At 38.3% G+C, this 18,759-nt stretch overlaps 1 protein-coding gene across 1 annotated transcript in view; it reads left to right on the plus strand.

Moving 5' to 3' along the window:
- TTN (titin) overlaps window positions 1-18,759 on the plus strand; it is a 281,827-nt gene that overhangs the window by 104,677 nt on the left and 158,391 nt on the right. The window contains exons 98-122 of the mRNA XM_059726268.1: window positions 6-98; window positions 219-501; window positions 2,678-2,861; window positions 3,740-3,829; window positions 3,911-4,178; window positions 4,274-4,534; window positions 5,130-5,339; window positions 5,432-5,509; window positions 5,627-5,653; window positions 6,725-6,772; window positions 8,263-8,322; window positions 8,452-8,535; window positions 9,386-9,637; window positions 10,490-10,582; window positions 11,124-11,201; window positions 12,056-12,124; window positions 12,771-12,854; window positions 13,098-13,160; window positions 14,111-14,194; window positions 14,710-14,787; window positions 14,953-15,036; window positions 15,456-15,533; window positions 15,747-15,827; window positions 15,980-16,063; window positions 16,389-16,487. Coding sequence (XP_059582251.1) covers window positions 6-98; window positions 219-501; window positions 2,678-2,861; window positions 3,740-3,829; window positions 3,911-4,178; window positions 4,274-4,534; window positions 5,130-5,339; window positions 5,432-5,509; window positions 5,627-5,653; window positions 6,725-6,772; window positions 8,263-8,322; window positions 8,452-8,535; window positions 9,386-9,637; window positions 10,490-10,582; window positions 11,124-11,201; window positions 12,056-12,124; window positions 12,771-12,854; window positions 13,098-13,160; window positions 14,111-14,194; window positions 14,710-14,787; window positions 14,953-15,036; window positions 15,456-15,533; window positions 15,747-15,827; window positions 15,980-16,063; window positions 16,389-16,487 — 2,913 coding nt within the window. The remainder of the gene's footprint in view (window positions 1-5; window positions 99-218; window positions 502-2,677; window positions 2,862-3,739; window positions 3,830-3,910; window positions 4,179-4,273; window positions 4,535-5,129; window positions 5,340-5,431; window positions 5,510-5,626; window positions 5,654-6,724; window positions 6,773-8,262; window positions 8,323-8,451; window positions 8,536-9,385; window positions 9,638-10,489; window positions 10,583-11,123; window positions 11,202-12,055; window positions 12,125-12,770; window positions 12,855-13,097; window positions 13,161-14,110; window positions 14,195-14,709; window positions 14,788-14,952; window positions 15,037-15,455; window positions 15,534-15,746; window positions 15,828-15,979; window positions 16,064-16,388; window positions 16,488-18,759) is intronic.

The raw sequence follows: 18,759 nt of genomic DNA on the forward strand, positions 1-18,759 counted from the left end.
TCCAGAAAAACCAACAGCTGCACCAGAAGCTAAGAAAGTAGCAGTGGATGGAAGGCTTTACTTTATCCAAGAGCCTCAGAGTATCAAAGTTATAGAAAGTAAGAGCATAAGTCTAAAAATACATCATCATCAGTACTTCTAAATTAGTTGTTTACTAATAAGTTCTGTTGTCTTAGATACATAAAAGGTTAATTTCTTGATTTTGCATTTTTCTACAGAGAGTGTTGCTACATTTATTGCTAAAGTTGGAGGTGATCCAATTCCAAATGTAAAATGGATGAAGGGAAAATGGAGACAACTCAATCAGGGAGGTCGCATAAGTATCCAACAGAAAGGAGAAGAAGCCAAACTAGAAATAAAAGACACAACAAAAACTGATTCTGGAATGTACAAATGTGTGGCTTTTAACCAACATGGTGAAATCGACACCAGTGTCAACCTACAAGTTGAAGAAAGAAGACAAGAAGTTGTTGAAGGAGATCTCAGAGCAAAACTGAAGAAGTAAGTCTTGCAGTGTCTTACAGACTACTCTGTAGTCAATATATTAGCTTTGATCAAGATGTAATTTATTAAGAATCATGATATACCAAAAAAGATTGATTACATATAAAGCTTGATTCTAGCAACTATTACTGGAATCAGTGATCCAGTATCAAGCTAAAGTCTCTATGAGTGGAGATTACTTATGTGCCTAAGGCCCCAGTTACGCATTACATATATTATTCAATTAACTGATTAATCACACAATAAATTTAGACCAGCCATATTTGCCAAGTAAGATCAGCCACAAGTGCAAAGTAGTTATCCCACGATTAATTGGTTAATTGTGCAATAAATTTGGACCAGCCAAGCATGCAAAGTAATTATCACACAATAAAAATTATTATCCAGCCATAAAAAGAGCCAACCAACTATAAAGTTAGCACTTGAAAATGAATAACAACTCTGCAGCGGTTTCTATTTAGCTTTAACCTAAATATGTAGTAGGGTCCTAAGTTTCTGTAATATAGAAATATAGATGAGCTCCATCCGAGGGTGCTGAAGGCACTGGCTGACATCATTGCAGAGCCACTGCCGGGAATATTTGAAAGCTCATGGCGCACGGGCCAAGTCCCGGAGGACTGGAAAAGGGCCAACGTGGTCCCCATTTTCAAAAAGGGGAGGAAGGAGGACCCGGGCAACTATAGGCCAGTCAGTCTCACTTCCATCCTTGGCAAAGTCTTTGAAAAAATTATCAAGGCTCACATTTGTGAGAGCCCGGCAGGACAAATTATGCTGAGGGGAAATCAGCACGGGTTCGTGGCAGGCAGATCGTGCCTGACCAATCTAGTTTCTTTTATGACCAGGTGACGAAACGCCTGGACACGGGAGGAGGGGTGGATGTCGTATACTTAGACTTCAGGAAGGCCTTCGATACGGTATCCCACCCCATACTGGTGAACAAGTTAAGAGGCTGTGACTTGGATGACTACACAGTCCGGTGGGTGGCGAATTGGCTGGAGGGTCGCACCCAGAGAGTCACGGTGGATGGGTCGGTTTCGACCTGGAAGGGTGTGGGCAGTGGGGTCCCGCAGGGTTCGGTCCTTGGACCGATACTCTTTAATGTCTTCATCAGTGACTTGGACGAGGGAGTGAAATGTACTCTGTCCAAGTTTGCAGATGACACAAAGCTATGGGGAGAAGTGGACACGCCGGAGGGCAGGGAACAGCTGCAGGCAGACCTGGATAGGTTGGACAAGTGGGCAGAAAACAACAGGATGCAGTTCAACAAGGAGAAATGCAAAGTGCTGCACCTAGGGAGGAAAAATGTCCAGCACACCTACAGCCTAGGGAATGACCTGCTGGGTGGCACGGAAGTGGAAAGGGATCTTGGAGTCCTAGTGGACTCCAAGATGAACATGAGTCGGCAGTGTGACAAAGCCATCAAAAAAGCCAATGGCACTTTATCGTGCATCAGCAGATGCATGACGAATAGATCCAAGGAGGTGATACTTCCCCTCTATAGGGCGCTGGTCAGACCGCAGTTGGAGTACTGCGTGCAATTCTGGGCGCCGCAATTCAAGAGGGATGCGGATAACCTGGAGAGGGTCCAGAGAAGGGCCACTCGTATGGTTAAGGGCCTACAGACCAAGCCCTACGAGGAGAGACTAGAGAAACTGGATCTTTTCAGCCTCCGCAAGAGAAGGTTGAGAGGCGATCTTGTGGCCGCCTATAAGTTCATCACGGGGGCACAGAAGGGAATTGGTGAGGATTTATTCACCAAGGCACCCCCGGGGGTTACAAGAAATAATAGCCACAAGCTAGCAGAGAGCAGATTTAGATTGGACATTAGGAAGAACTTCTTCACAGTTCGAGTGGCCAGGGTCTGGAACGGGCTCCCAAGGGAGGTGGTGCTCTCCCCTACCCTGGGGGTCTTCAAGAGGAGGTTAGATGAGCATCTAGCTGGGGTCATCTAGACCCAGCGCTCTTTCCTGCTTATGCAGGGGGTCGGACTCGATGATTTATTGAGGTCCCTTCCGACCCTAACATCTATGAATCTATGAATCTATAAAACTTTTCTTGTGCTAAAATGAAGAGTCATACAATACAAAATACTTTCAAGCACACTGAGTTTTCCAAAGTTCTCTTGGGGAAATATTTTACATTAAAATAATTACTTATTCTATTACTTGAATAGGACTCCAACTAAAAAGAAAGAAGAGGAGGAAGAGAAGCCCATTGATATCATGGAACTTCTCAAAAATGTTGATCCTAAAGAATATGAGAAGTACGCTCGCATGTATGGAATTACAGATTTTCGTGGCCTTCTGCAAGCTTTTGAGCTACTCAAGCAAACTCAAGAGGAGGAAACCCATAGACTGGTAAGACCTAGTTTGACTATGGCATTGGGGACGTTAAGAGAAATGTGATTTCTGAAAAAAGGATAGATGTTCTCCATGTAATGTTACTATATATCCCATAGGCAACTGGTAGGGGAGGCACAGGGGTGGGTCATGTGCCCCCCCAACAGGACCGCCAGCAGCTTCTGTGGGTGCTCGGCAGTCCCGTCCCTGACACCAACACTGCTGGTGGCTTCTGCGGGTGCCCCCTCAGACTCAAGAGCCACCAGTCGCCCATGATATATCCAACAGATTTCAATTCTAATTCTGAATTTCTAATCACGCCTTCCCAACAACCTGCTTGCCCAAGCCCTTGGGGAAGTGGTGAATTCTGTCCAAGAAGTCAGGTTTTGATCTCCGTGCTCAGAAGTGTCATGGAATTTTATTATGGACAGATGGGGAGGTTATCCCAAAAGTATAGGTAGGGATTAGGGATATGAAAGGTTAAATAGTTAAATGGTTAAATGGTAAGTATATTTATACCATTAATTCATTCCAGTTAACATTTAGCACAAGATGCAATCCAGTGATGGGAAGCGAAGTGCCCCAGGAAGGTGGCTAGTCACAGCATGCAGCTCTGCCTCTGCCTCCCTCTCCTATGCTACTGACTTTGGAAGGAGGGAGGAAGAGGAGAGGGGGGACTAGTTGCAACACATGGGTGCTAGGCATGTATTATTGGTTAACCATTTAACTGATATTATTACAGGATTTAAAATGGGTAATTTTTTAAACAATATTTCCATCCTTAGTAGGGATGCACATGACCCTCTGGGCTTATGGTGGACAGACATAATACAATGATTTATAGTTATTTCCCATTGCTCTTATTATATGTTAAATCTTATTGTGTCTTTTTACAGGAAATTGAAATCACAGAAAAAGCTCGAAGAGAAGAACAGGAGTTTGATGAACTTGTAGCATTTATTCAACAAAGACTTTCACAGACAGAGGTAACAAGATAGTTTTGGATTGCTTAGAAAAACTATTCTCTGATTTTGAAATGAAAACTGAGCCACTTAAATATTTTTCAGCCTGTCACCCTCATCAAGGATATTGAAAACCAGACCGTTTTAACAGATGTCGATGCTGTCTTTGAATGTGAAATTAAAATTAATTATCCAGAAATCAAACTGTCATGGTACAAAGGAACTCAAAAGTTGGACGCCAGTAACAAGTATGAAATAAGACTAGAAGGTGATCGGCATATACTGAGAATTAGAAACTGTCAACTTGAAGATCAGGGAAATTTCAGAGTGGTGTGCGGTCCACATATTGCTAGTGCTAGGCTAACTGTGATTGGTAAGTTCATTTAAGTATGTATTTGAAAATGATTTATATTTTTGATTCATCGCTTTAGGATGTCTTCTAAAATATATATTTTAACATACTAACAGAACCTGCAGTTGAACGGCATCTTCATGATACTACTTTCAAGGAAGGACACACATGTACCTTGATTTGTCAGTTTTCTATCCCAAATGCCAAATCTCAGTGGTATAGAAATGGAAAGGCCATTAAGATAGGAGGGAGATATTCAACACAAGTCTCAGACAAAGTACACAAGCTCATCATCAAGGATGTTAGAACAGAAGACCAGGGACAGTATACCTGCAGACTTGACAATCTAGAAACAACTGCAGATCTAAGCATTGAAGGTTTGTAAACAGACAGAAATGTCTTTATCACAATAATGATAAATTATTTATGGATGCTTCATTAAGAAAGAAATTTTTTTTTTAGAAACGTCTTAAGGTTTGAAGAGGGTATGATGAGAAATTATTCTGTTGCATTCTTTGAAGAAGATACCCCTTCCAGCATAAACAAATAGTGTGTGTACAGTATATGTAATTAATATGATCCCTTCCCCCAAATAATATGAGCTGTGTTATATGTACCCCATTTATTCTTCTGTTTCTGTGATTCTTATGGTTTTATTTGATCTTATGATTTTATAGATCTCTTTGTACTTCAAGCATCCTTTATCTTAATTGCCTTTATGGCTTCTCTTCTATGGTTTCCTGCACAACAGTCTTGTTAATCAGTGCTCTTGTGTCTTCTTAACTATTTTCCTAAATAGAGAATTTCACAGGAGATGGAATGAAGAGTACTTTTTTCTTTGTATTTCTTTTTTCCTCAATTCCTATTCAGTGACTAAGTAGATTTCTGTCATTAAATGAGGCAATCATTGAAAGGTACATAAACAATAACAAACCTGATGTGGAATTTATTCATTTCTTGTTTCAAAAACAGCTGAACCAATTCAATTCACCAAGAGCATCCAGAATATAGTAGTGAGTGAACACCAGTCTGCAACCTTTGAGTGTGAAGTGTCTTTTGATGATGCAATCGTGACATGGTATAAAGGCCCCATTGAACTAAGGGAGAGTCATAAATACAGTTTTAGAAGTGAAGGTCGCTGTCATTACATGACTATCCACAATGTTACTGCAGAAGATGAAGGTAATTGTAATTGCACGTTTTAGTTAACACTTTCTTCCTCATGTTTTTCAATGATAGGCAAAAATAAATATCAAAATGATTCTCCGTTTCAGGTGTATATTCTGTAATTGCTCGTCTTGAACCAAGGGGTGAAGCAAGAAGCACTGCAGAGTTGTACCTGACAACCAAAGGTTAGTAAATGCTCTGAACATTGTTCGTGAGTGTAGCTTGCATACAAAATCAAATACCTGATATACTATATTGGAACAAGAAATAATTATAATTTTCAATCTATTATTCTCTTGCAGAAATCAAACTGGAATTGAAGCCACCAGGTAAAGAAAAACGTTTGAACTTCTCTATGAATCTCTTGATCCTGGTTTAATTGCATACCCTGGTTTATAATTTGTCCTTGAAACCATTTCACAGAATTTGCTTACAGTAAGCTAATGCTATATGCTGAAAATTAATGTTCCTGATCCCTTAAAAACAAAGCTATTGTAAAAGTTATAGTTACTCAACAATTAGTTAAGAAAAGATTTGTTGTCTCTGAAACCTGAAAGTGGGCCAGTGACTAAATATAATGTGATACAGCAAGGTTAAGGAATAAGTTGTTTTTAACAGACAGACAAAAATACCACTGACCAAGTGTGTGTATTACTCTGATTAAGTAAAATAGATTTCCATTCTGTAGGTGTTATGTGAGAATAACCTCCTAAGTATCATAAAGAATTTAATTTATAAAGTAAAATATAATAATGCATGCTATGATGAACTATAAAGGTTAGCAGGGCTCAATGGCCAAGTAGAGACAATATACTTTTACTAGTATAAGAGACTAGAAACCAGTCTGTACCTATAACAGAACAGAAGTCCAGCACATAAAACCGGTCTATACCCGTAACAGAGCAGAAGTGCCGTACACATAGACTAATTTAAAAATGACGGAACCCAGTCTAAGATTTGCCCCTCCCCCTCACCAAAAGGTGAATGTATGTTCTGTTTGCTACTGATCTAAACTATGCCATTTACAAATAGCTGCATAACCTAAACTGATTCCATCTCAGGCCTTCTGAATGTCTGTACCTTGCCAATAAACATAACTAGCGTAACCTACACTTGAGGAGAAGCAAGTCTTGGTAACTTGCCATATCCATTTCTATGATGTTAAAATACATGAGATGGAAGGATTATGCAACACTATCTAAGTGGTTACAGACAGGTGTAATTCAATTAAACTAAAGGGAAGCAATGCTTGTTTAGAGTAACAAACCCTTGGGAAAAGATGGACACTCCATCTGCAAAATCTTTTAAAATTGTGAAATATTGTGAACTAGTTCTGGGGACATACAAATTTATCAAAACATTTAATTCCTTTCCAATAATTTTATATTTTGATTTGCCAGATGTTCCCGATGCCCGAGTTGCAGTTCCAGTTGAAGTACCAGCTGAAGGTAGGGTGAATAACCATATTTTTTATACATACATAATACATACATACATACATACATATCTATCTATCTATCTATCCATACATACATACATACATATATGCAGACAAACATATGCATGTATGTATGACTATAAACATAACATAAACACACACGCACACATATATATATGAGTGTGTATGTGTATATGTATGTGTGTATCTCTCTATATAGATCTCTCTCTCTCTCTCTCTCTCTCCATCTATCTATCTATAGATATAGAGAGATATCACCTATACAGTGATTCAGTAAGAATTCGGGAAATTCAGAAATCTCAGAGAAAATTTCAAAAGTAGCAGAGTAAAATTTATTCTTCACTTTACAGATCTTCAATAAGCTGGGTTTTATTTGGTTTGATTTGATTTGGGTTGATGTGGGGAGGGAGGACTCCACTGCGATAATAGTGTTTAGAATCCAGCTTCTTAACCTTCAGGTATGCTACAGAGCAACAGCAGTACTGTAGCCAGTATCCTGTTCCTTAGTGCCTCTAGATCAGTGGCAGGTCTAGAAACTCTTTTATCAGATATGTTCTTCTTAAGTCAATATGTTCCATTACTCTGCTTTCTTTATAGTCTTCCAGTTTCCCCATCTGCCTTTTTTATCTACTTCTTCCTTTTGATCTCTTGTGCACTCTTCACCCCAACATTTTTTCTCCCCCTTCTGCCTCCCCCTCCTCCCCCAATAACTAATGGTCCGATTCTTAGTACCTTATTTCAATAAAAAGGATCTGCAGAAAGCCACTATAACATGATTCATGCTACTATTGCCAATGAACCTTTATCTGTAGGTGTTAGCTTTTTCCTATAGCTCATAAGCATACCATGGTCTGTGGATTTTTATGAGTTTTCTTGGTGCTTGGTATTTTATGTAGATATGTGCAACCTTGTCCTGTGGATATCTGGATTTTTATGATGCTTTGAGATAGGCTTATTGGCATCAGCTTTTGGGGCTTATATTGGGCCATTGTGTGTATCTGACGTGTTCTGACCTCGCCAGTGCATATAGTAGCAGCAGCAGGAACATTTCAATGTGGATATTCAAAGCTTATATGGGATTTTTTTCACATACCAACAGTAGCATAACTGAAAGGAGGCGACCAGGACACTAGTCCCATGTGCTGCCTTTGTGGGGAGTGAAAAATAGCTATCACTACAGTGGCAGCTGATCATATTACTGTTGCTGTCCTGTGGGTCATGGCTGCCCAAAGCTGTCCTGTGGGTCGTGCTGCCCCAGGCTTAGAGCTGCCCTACTATGCCCTGCATATCAATCACAATAAGTATTTTAATAAAAGCATTCTTTGTTTTCCAAGCTCCTCCTATTCCTGTGGTTCTACCTCCTGTTGCTCCACCACCAGAAAAGAAAAAAGGTAGACATATAGTAGATTTAAAATGGGAAATGTTTTCTGTATCTAGTTCCTACTTTTTTCCTCTAAATATTCTTTTTTTCCTCGTAAGATGTACCTATTCCTTTGATTCTACCTCTTGCTGTTCCACCACCAGAAGAGAAAAAACCAGGTAAGCCTGCTGGTGATTTAAAATAGGAAACGTTTCAGAAAACAATGCACTATATTCAATTTCTAGCATTTTTTTCCTTCTGATATTAAAGTTAATAATAACTTTAATAATGTCTTTATTTTTTTTCAGAACCTAAGAAAATTGTTCTAAAGAAAGTCCCCAAAAAGGTGGTCTCAAAAGTTCCTGAAGAGGTTACCCCACTTCCACCTAAAGGTAACACAGCAGTCAAGCAAAGGCTTTAATCTTGTACATTTTATCCACTAGATATAGTACCTTTTCTATGTTGTTTTGTCTTGTTTTATAATATACATACAAAGCATTGTCATCATTTGCTGGGATTAGGCTACTGCTAATGATAAAACTATCCCTTTCCCTTCCCTACAAGACCCCTTTCTTTAAATGTTGATGTTATGTGGATTTTTATTTTGTGTTATGTTAAGATTGTCTGGAAATAGAAATTATCTTGGCCAGCATAACACATAGGTAGCATATTTTGAATATTTTTTATATGTGGGGAAAATGTGTGTTTAGACAGTATATGACCCTTTAAAAATAACAAGCAGAGAGAGGTAGTTAGACATGTTAATCTGAAGGCAGCATAGAGATGCACCTTATATACTAACTGAATCAGAGATATATAAGCTTTCATGAGCAAGAGTTTACTTTATCAGCTGTTATGAGAAGACATGCAGAGAGCAGGCTATTCAACAGGAAGAGTGATCTGAATACCATTCAATTAAATAACAGAAAAGAGCAGAAAAATAGCAACTGCCATTGAAACTGCACAATCATGGCAGCAGCAAGGCAGCAGCCAGAAGTCACTGTTGCTTTGGGTGCCTTGCTGCCTTGTTACACCTCTGGTCATGATTGTGTCACCATTCTGCCTGAGACTGACCAAGTTAGGACAATAGTGAAAGGCAAGTAGGAAGCAACCTGATATCAAGACTACAGTGTAAAAATGTTAAATGATCTAATTGAATTTTTTCAAGGTCATTAATATTTGCCTGTCTTTATGTGCATGCCTTGCAAATGCCATGCTTTAATGGATCATCTTCTTTTGAAGTTCCAGAGAAACCAAGGAAACCACAAGAAGTCACGGTAACCTCTATAGCCAGACGGGAAGAAATTTATGAAGAAAAGGAAGAAATTTATGAAGAACCAAGAGAGGCATATGAAGAATGGGAAGAAGACTTTGGAGAAGAGCATGAATATGAACTGAGAGAAGAAGGTTATGAGGAAGGGGAAGAGAGATGGGAGGAAGCTTATGAAGAAAGAGAAATAACTTATGAAGAAAAAAGAATTATTGAGGAAGAAGGTATATTAGAACTTCATCATTTTATTAATCTCTTTCCTCTTCTCTCCACCTCACTTCCCCATTTCTCATACCTCCTGGCCTCATTAAATTTGTAATGCACAAAAAAATTACACATTTAGAAAATACAGTATATAGAATCATTGTTATTTTGTCCCATTTCCCTGACCTGTTATGTTTTACATATGCATTAAAGGGGAAATAATTTAGAGCAGTTGAAAAATTCATCATGTAACAGGTTTTTGAATGGGATCATTCCTAACAAAAATACATAAGCTTTCCAGTGTATGACCTGACTACCCAGTGTTGGAGTGAGGCGCTGGACTTGATCAGATCTTTATCTAAACTCTGTGGCTGCCTATACACATGCTTGGGAGTGAGGGAACCATTTTAATTAGAGCGCTTAATAGAACGGATAGCCACTGTAATTAAAACAGATCATTGCCATATGTATTAAGCCCCTGTGCATTTCAAAATGGCTGTGAAACACATTATCTAAAGCTCATTCAATGAGGTTAAGATAAAGCAGCCCTGCAGCCATTTTGAAATGTGTGTAGGCTTAATACACATGACAGTGAGGCAACGCTGGAGCGTTCTAATTAGATGTGTTCCAATTAGAGTGTGGATGAGCAATGTGTCTGTGTCTGAGGATGGATTTTGGTTCTAAAATCTGTGAGAAAGCAACAAGCCACATATCCTCCTGCTATTAAATATTCAAGATTGTGTATATTCTTCTCATTTTTATATTCTTTATTCTTGTACATCTTTGGCCAGTATTGGCATTTCCCAATCCTAATACGTTTTCCACCAAGGCATGTATTTCCTCTGAATTGACTTATATTATTTTTATTAAAGTGGTTGGAGTTCCCAGGAAACCTGTGCCTGAGCAAATAACACCAGCAATTACAGCTGAAAAGAAAGAAAAGAAGGAAGTGACTGTACGCAAAGGTATGGAGTTTACTGATTGTTGCCATGAACTAATAATGAAGTATTATTAATTTTCCAAAAAAGTTTCAGTTCTTTCTTACAGCTGTGTAAAGTGGTTATGGAAATAGTAGTGGTACTGGTCATTTTTCTCCTCCAGCTCATGTAGCAGCAAGATATTTCAAGTGTCTGGGGTGCTTTGGATGGGTGGGTTGGATGGATCAAAGCATAGCTCAGAGATTGCTGGAAAAAGCAACTTTCCAACAAAGGTCATCTTTGTACCACACACCAATTCTCGGAGACTTGTATCTGGACAGAGTTTCTGGAAGAGCAATGTAACTACATCCTCAGTATGGATCTCTAGGGATCTACCCAGGTGGAGGTCAGGCTCTCTGGCCTATTTTACAGGGTTGCCACTACTGCTAGTCAACAATGTGAAGGAATCTACAAGAGAAAAACTGGCAAAGATTAAAATATAGAAACATCCTTCTCTAATTGGTTAGTATCTGGGCAACAGTATGTAAGATAATCTAAATGCCATGAAATGTTTTTAAATCATCTGCAGTTACTAGGAAACCTGTTGATGAGCAAGTTAAGATAACTACTCAGCGGGTTGCAGAAGAGGAAGTCCGAGTGGCTGAAGGTACTGTTATTTATTTAATTATTGTAATTCTCTGTTACACAAAATTAGTTAGATTGCTGCCATTGTGTCAGCTGCAGAAGCTAGTCTGCATTTTACAGTATTTTGACCAATTTTTAGTCTTTGCAACAAAAATAACAACTGCCACCTTATTTCAGTCATAGAATCATACAGTCATATTAAAAAGGAGGTCTGGATTGGACCTCAGGAGGTCATCCAATCCAACCCCACATTCAAGGCAGAACCATCCCAGTCCATCAAAACATTATATATACTTCAATATATTGAAGAATGGCTTAAAATTCTCAATATCATGTCCCTTGTTACCTTTAATGTAATGGTCCATTTAGCTTGCCAGATGTTTTGCTTCATGATGCAGTGTGCAAGATAGGAAAGAACACAGATTACTAACAACTAATGCTGGAGGGCAAGCAGTGCTGATTATTCCATTCAAACTCTCAAATATGCAACCTCCAGGCTTCCATCCTGGCTCGTCATCCAGGATTTCCTGGCCAGTTGAGCATAGAACAGTATTTTCGAGTCTACAACAGAACTAAAACACCTAGGTTCCATATACAGCAAGATGAGGAGGCACTGAGTTTCCATGAACTCACATTTCCAATTTTTCTAACCTCCTAGTAAAGAATGGGCAATACTGATCAATCAAAAAGCAGCTGTTTCCCTTCCCTTGCTTTGCATTGTCCCAAGTGAGCCTGGCAAAGTCACTGAAATTGATTGTATTCCATTTTTCCCTTGATGTTTTCAAAATGTGGTGTTAACATTAACTAACTCTAATTTAATTTTGGTTTCTTCATTGCATACGTGACTGATTTTGCATATTTTTAAAATACCAACAGTTGCCAAAAAGGTTCCACCACCAAAACCTACTCGGGTGCTGGTTGAGGAAGAGGTTACCAAAGTGAAAGGTATAGATTCTCATCCGTCTGTTGTCTATTACTTTCTCTGTAGCATCTCATGTGAATCACGTGTGTATATATATATATATGCCAGTATGTTTGCACTGATGTCTCTCCCACGTTACTCTGTCATGACCACTCTCATTGTGTAACTAGTTATGTGTACTAGGGCTTTATATTTGGATGTTTTGTCCTGTTGTAAAATAGCACAGCATTTTTTTTTCTTTTTAATGCGTTTTGTGGCTGGCCTTCCAATCCTTGTTTAAATTCGCTATATGGTATTGCAGTGAAATCTGGCTTTTCCTTTTTGTGTACTGCTTGCTGGTGAACACCTACATTTGAATGGTGTCTCAAAGTTTTATTGAAGAAGTGGTGCTTTGTGCATCTCTGCTGTGATAACAGTTAAAGCCTATGTGTTCTCTTGTTTTAGGAAGCTTTTTGCACTATTTTTAATTTTGGAGCATAATACATCCTAAACGTTATGTTACGATTTTGTTTTGTATTCACTATTTTCATGCATAAATACTAATGATCTAAATCTGCGCTGTAAGACTTAAATGTACAATTGACTTACTAGTTTAATAAAAATTGATACACTGTCTACCACAAATGTGGATCTAGAAAAAAATACTAAAATGAAATCCTATCTTTAAAGTACCAACAGTAGAAAAGTGGACTATTTCAGAAGAAAAGATGTCTGTTTCTGTTCACACAGAAGAAGAGTACACATATGTCCCAGGTATGTAAAAGAAATTTTAAAAAAAAATTGTAAACTCAAATAAAGTATCAATCTTGCTGGAATTTCTTTTAAAAATATTTTTTGTGGAAAATTATATATTTTAAACATATTGTACATTTATGTTTCATATTGCATTGCTTTTCTATGTTCATTGTGTTACACAGCTTCAGTATTCTCTTGAATAATAGATATAAACATTTTGTTTACAACATCTCATTATTATTACAATGATTTTCTTTGAAGAGAGAGAAGTACATGAAAGAACAGTTATTGAAGAAGTTGAAGTTCCTGAGATACACTATCCAGGTAAATTATTGTAAATTTAAATTATTTTTAAAAGTTTATATACTTATTAAGCTTTAACTCTTAATTATCATTTTACTAAATTATTATTTATACTCTTACTTGTTAATTATTATACTCTTATTTACAATGTGCTCATGGAAATTGTATGTATTTTCCCCTCTCTGAATTATACCCTGGCCAGGTACAGGCATTACACTTTTACAGGTATAAGTGATCAGAAACTGGTCTATACCTGTAACAGAACAGAAATTTGGCTCACAGTCTGGTTTTAAAATGGTGGAACCTTATTTAAGATTTGCCTATTCCCCTGACCAAAGGGTGAATTTGTGTTGTGTTTGCTACTGATTTAAACTACACTGCTTACAGAAAACCATGTAACTTAGATTGATTTTGCCTTGGGCTTTTTGAATGTCTGTACCTATCCCTTATGTTCAATGTGCTTGAGAAAGGCTAAACACACCATATTCCTAAAACAACTAGGGATGCTAACATTTAATATCTTTAAACATCTTGTTGTATTTTATAGAATAGTAGAGGCAGAAATAATATCTGTTATTCTTGTGGTACCAATAAAGTTGAATAATTTTTTACAATAATATGTTTCATTTTTCTGTCTTCCCATGTCATTTACATATACTAGTCCCCACCAAAAAATACAATGTAAAGACTACACAAATTTCCCCCACTAATGGCTTTATCCTCCAGACTTAAAACACTAGTGCAAGTGCATCTCTATAGTTCTCTCTCAAGCAACTCACATTCATAACTACCCCTTTAAAAAGCAGTTATTATTTAGTATATATTGATGGCATAGCACCTATTTGATCAAATAGATCAACTTAATTTTTAATTTTTGTTTGTGTATATGTATAATATGTTGAAAATTGTCTATAGTATTTTCTAAATAATTTGGCAAACTCCTAAATATTCACACTGCTATATCTTTAAAGAGCCTGAGGTGCCAAAGAGACCTGTGCCAGAAGAAAGGAAACCTGTTCCTGTTCCTAAAAAAGTGGAGGCCCCGCCAGCTAAAGGTACTCCATCTGCCTTGGGAAAAGCAAGAACTTTTTGTCTTTTATCTTAATTTTCTGGAATCTTAATTAACTGTACACTTCTGTTCTTGTGTTATCATTGTATACCACCTTCAAGACTTATTCGAGAATTATGCATGCTCCAACTTAGTTCACAGAAATATTATTTGTTTCAATTCTTATCCTATGACTATTTCTTTGTCTGTTTTTTTGTATTTAGATTGTGGTTTTCTGTGCTAGTCTGGATCTTTTTTACTATTTTAAAACACCATAGAAAATAATGGTGTTTTAGTAATAATAAAAAAGCATTGCACTGCAAATAGTTTTCATTCATTTATAAGTAGTTTGCTACATGTCTTAATGCTGTGCAACTTGCTGTTTAGTGTGATGGCTGCATAATTTGCTTTCTTCAGTAGTCTCATGGTATGTATGTTTTATAAAAGAATCGTTTAATACTGTGCTCTGCACAACCATTCTAAAAACTAAACCACCACCATTTTTAAATGATTCCTTTAAAGTGCCTGAAGTTCCAAAGAAACCTGTCCCAGAAAAGAAAGTACCTGTTCCAAAGAAAGAAGCAGCTCCTCCAGCAGAAGGTACATTAACTTTTGCCCTACTATGTTCTGCCTTCATCATTAACTTAATTTTAAATATAAGCAGGTTACATGTAATCATTATATCTGTTTTGCTCCTAATATTTGTCTCAATCATTTTCAAAATCCTTAGAAAGATTATTTAAGCCTGTTTTAATATCTTTAAAGTGCCTGCAGTGCCTAAAAAACCTATGCCTGAAGAAAAAGTACAAGTTCCTGTTCCCAAAAAAGTGGAACCTCCACCTGCTAAAGGTACATTTAATCATAGATTGCACGTGTGACTCTTTGCTTTAAATGGCTTTTAATCAATGCACATAAAAACAGGTTTATGTTTTAGTGACAACACCATAACAGTATGGTACAACAACTTAATGTTACCTGGTATGCTTGTAAATAACTCTTCCTTTGGTTAAATAATTCAATCATAAGATAGTTTTATTCATTTTCTAAGTACTATGGTTTGGTTGGGTGTTTTGCAGGGGATTGGTTTTATTTCTCCAAAAACATATTTTCTTTTTGTAAACCATCTATATATTTTAAAGTGTCTGATTGCTGGATTACCTAGATTATCCTTCTTGATATTCTTATGAATGAATGCAGTTCTACAGTTATCTTCTCAGTAATTCTCCTCAAAACTATTATTCAATATTCTTAAATTTGATATTTTTAAGTGCCTGAGGTACCGAAGAGGGCTGTCCCAGAGGAAAAAGTTACTATTCCCAAAAGAGAAGAGGTTCCACCACCTAAAGGTACATCTTTTCTTGATAGCCAAAGTTCCTTATTTGTTTATTTTGCGTTTGGTTTTATCTGTTCCTTGAATATGTGGTTAGTCGTTAAAATTAGTTATTTTACCTCAAAAAGTATTATATACTACATAATTTTCTTCATAATTATGGTTTAGATAAAGTCTTAGGACAACCATAAATATTATTTAAAATTATTGCAATTAATATTTCTTAAAGTGCCCGAGGTGCCTAAAAAAGCTGTTCCTGAAGAAAAAATACCGACTGTTCCTAAAATAAAAGAGGCTCCACCTAAAAAAGGTACATTTTTCTTTTGCTTTTGTTTGTATAAAAGTTTTGGTCTGGATTCATTTTGATTATCTGGTATAAATGTGTAACTCTGTGTAATGTCAAGTGTCTCTTTTACTCATTTTCCATTTTGAAAATCCTAAACCTAAATAATGTCTCTAAAGTACCTGCAGTGCCTAAGAAAGCTGTACCTGAAGAAAAATTACCTGTTGCTGTTCCTAAAAAAGTTGAGGCTCCTCCAGCTAAAGGTATGCTTCCTGATAGAGTCGCAAAATGTGTGATTCTTAATAGCTTCAGTTTATACCTTCTGTTTTTTATGAATGACCTTTTACTATATTTGTGCTCCTATTTGGAGTGCTGTATTAGTATTCTCTGTTACTGCAAGTGATTCATTAAAGTATTTTGTGTGTGTTGTGCAATCCTATATCAAATGCTACTTTAATCCTGTGTGCTTCTTTTATGTAGTTATCAGTGTCCATAAACAGATCTTCAAAAACTAGTTTTAGCAATCTGAACAAGTTTCTTTATACTAAAACTAGAAATTCACAAATTTAATATTAACATCTTTCAAAGTGCCTGAGGTACCCAAGAGAGCCGCTGTTGAAGAGAAAATATTTATTACAGAAGAACGAGTATCTGTTGCAATTCCAGAGGAGGTCCCATTACCTGAAGGTACATTGCAAATAGAGATAATTTGTGAGGAAAGTAACTTCTGTAGACTGCCCTTGTGTGTGTGTTGTGTTGTGTTGTGTTGTTCAAACTCCAGTTGCTCCTCTTGGTTATGTGTAAGCTTTTGCATTACAACTTTTTACAGTCTCCAATCAAGTCAGAGCCTCCTGCGTGGAGCAGTTTCTGCCTCAGGCCATTAATGAGGTGACAGTGAGATCTGAGATTTTTTGGATAATGGCACCTTGCAGGATTGGACCTGTAAAATCTTTGTCCATTCACAAGAGCTGTATCCATCAATATGTTACACCCATGCAACAACACTTCCTATTTCCTTTGCACTTTTATCTCTCTCATCACCTTTTTGTGTCAGATCCTGTAATACATCAAACCTGTAATGTCCCAAAGGAAGACTTCAGGCATGTCTACACTGTCACTGTGAGAAACATGACCACCTACTCAGGCTTGCTCAGCACATGAGAAATCCTAGAAATAAGCCATCTTTAGAGCATCCCTGAGAAGAAGCACATCCAAGACTGAGAGCTGTGTGTCACTGGAGCAGTCACTCAGGACTTCTCTAAGTTGGTTGCACTGTCTCATTTGGGGGATTTGGCACAGAGTGGCCTCATCTACATGAGACGCTGACTGCACAGTTGTTACTGCACAGTCATTTAGTACTTGTATACTGTATTGCTGTGCAGTAGCATCTCCACATAACTTAATGGTGATGCTGACTATTCAGTAGTTCATTACTCCTGCGCAGTAACATTGCCTCATGGCTCATACCCTGCAACACTACTGCACAGTAGTAACAAGCTACTGCTCAGTAAGCATCTTGCACAGATGCAGCCAGTTGGAGCAAATGGGAAGGATTTGTTTCTCAGCTGGCTCTTGCACTCAGTGGGCGTGTCTACACAAGACACTACATTGCTGTAGTGACAAGCTATGGCAACGTAGCTCATCACTATGGCGACGTAGCATCAGCAGGCACTAACCATGACGCCACCACTACTGCGCAGTAGCAAATGTGCAGTGGGGTGCACATGTAGATGTTCCCAGTATGAACCTATTCCTATACCCCATTAATGAATAGCCATTCAGTTCCGGATAGTCTACACATTTTTTTTCAAAATGCTGCAAAAGCCAGATTTTGAAAAGTAGGCACCTAAATTTCCCTGATGATGTATACATAAATCCACACAATCCTTTTGGTTTGGACCTTCACAAAATGACCCATTGCCCTGCCACAAGTTGGATTTTTCTCTAATATAGCCATACATAATATGCTTGTTCACATAACCTGCCCTTTTACTTTATACTACTTCTTCTTAACCTGCACACAAAATGAGATAGAAGTATTTAATTCTTTTGTGCTGTTTCCCCTCTGTAGGCACTATGATGGGAAGTTTAGGAAATTATGGCATTACATTGAAATTACAGTTGAACAATGTGACTTATTTGGCATATGGGGAAACACTGAAGGTGTGTTTTGTCCAGTGCATAAACTAGAGCATTTGTAGCAATGCAAATACAGGCTAAGTACAGATATTCAAAAAGCCCAAGCCAGAATCAATCAAACCTTTGCAGGTTTCTCTAAGCTGCATAGATTGGATCGGGAGTGAACGGAACACACATTCGCCCTTCAGTGACGGGGTAGGAAGGGAATGCAGATGCCTTCTTTGGCTGAGGCCAGAAAGTAGAGGATATTCCTGCATGCCAAGGGCAACTGAGTGCAGCCAAGCTCAGGCAGTCCTTGATTGGGTACCAGGCACACATTCCCAGTCCCCAGCTGTCAGCATAGACCCTCTGCCATGCCCAGCCTTAGGCTTCCAGGAGAACTCCAGAGCAGGTCATCATGGCATATTGCCCCCCTGCTGCCATGGACCAGGCTGCTGGCCATGCCATAGTGACCCCCTCCGGGGCTATCCTGGAAGCCTTGAGTTGGGTGCAGGTGAGAGTCCATGGTGATGGCAGGGGGTTGAGGACATGTGCCTGACAGCCAGTCAGGGGTGGCCTGGCTCTGTAGAAGGAAGGATTGGGTTCCAAGGGGCCCAATCCTTCCTTCTATGGAGTGCTTCTATCCCCACTGCCCAGCACAAGCCTTCCAGGCTGAGCAGTGCATCTTTTCAGAGCTCAGCACCAGCAGCAACCAAGGGGCCCAATCCTTTCTTCAGTGGAGTGTCCCCACAAGCCTCCCAGGCTGCTGAGCACAACTTGCCAGCTGCCGCTGGTGCCTGCTACCCAGTGAAAACCTCTCAGCCTGCCAGCTGCATCTTGC

Source organism: Alligator mississippiensis, chromosome 4 (genome assembly GCF_030867095.1).
Source record: "Alligator mississippiensis isolate rAllMis1 chromosome 4, rAllMis1, whole genome shotgun sequence".
Classification (NCBI taxonomy): Eukaryota; Metazoa; Chordata; order Crocodylia; family Alligatoridae; genus Alligator; species Alligator mississippiensis.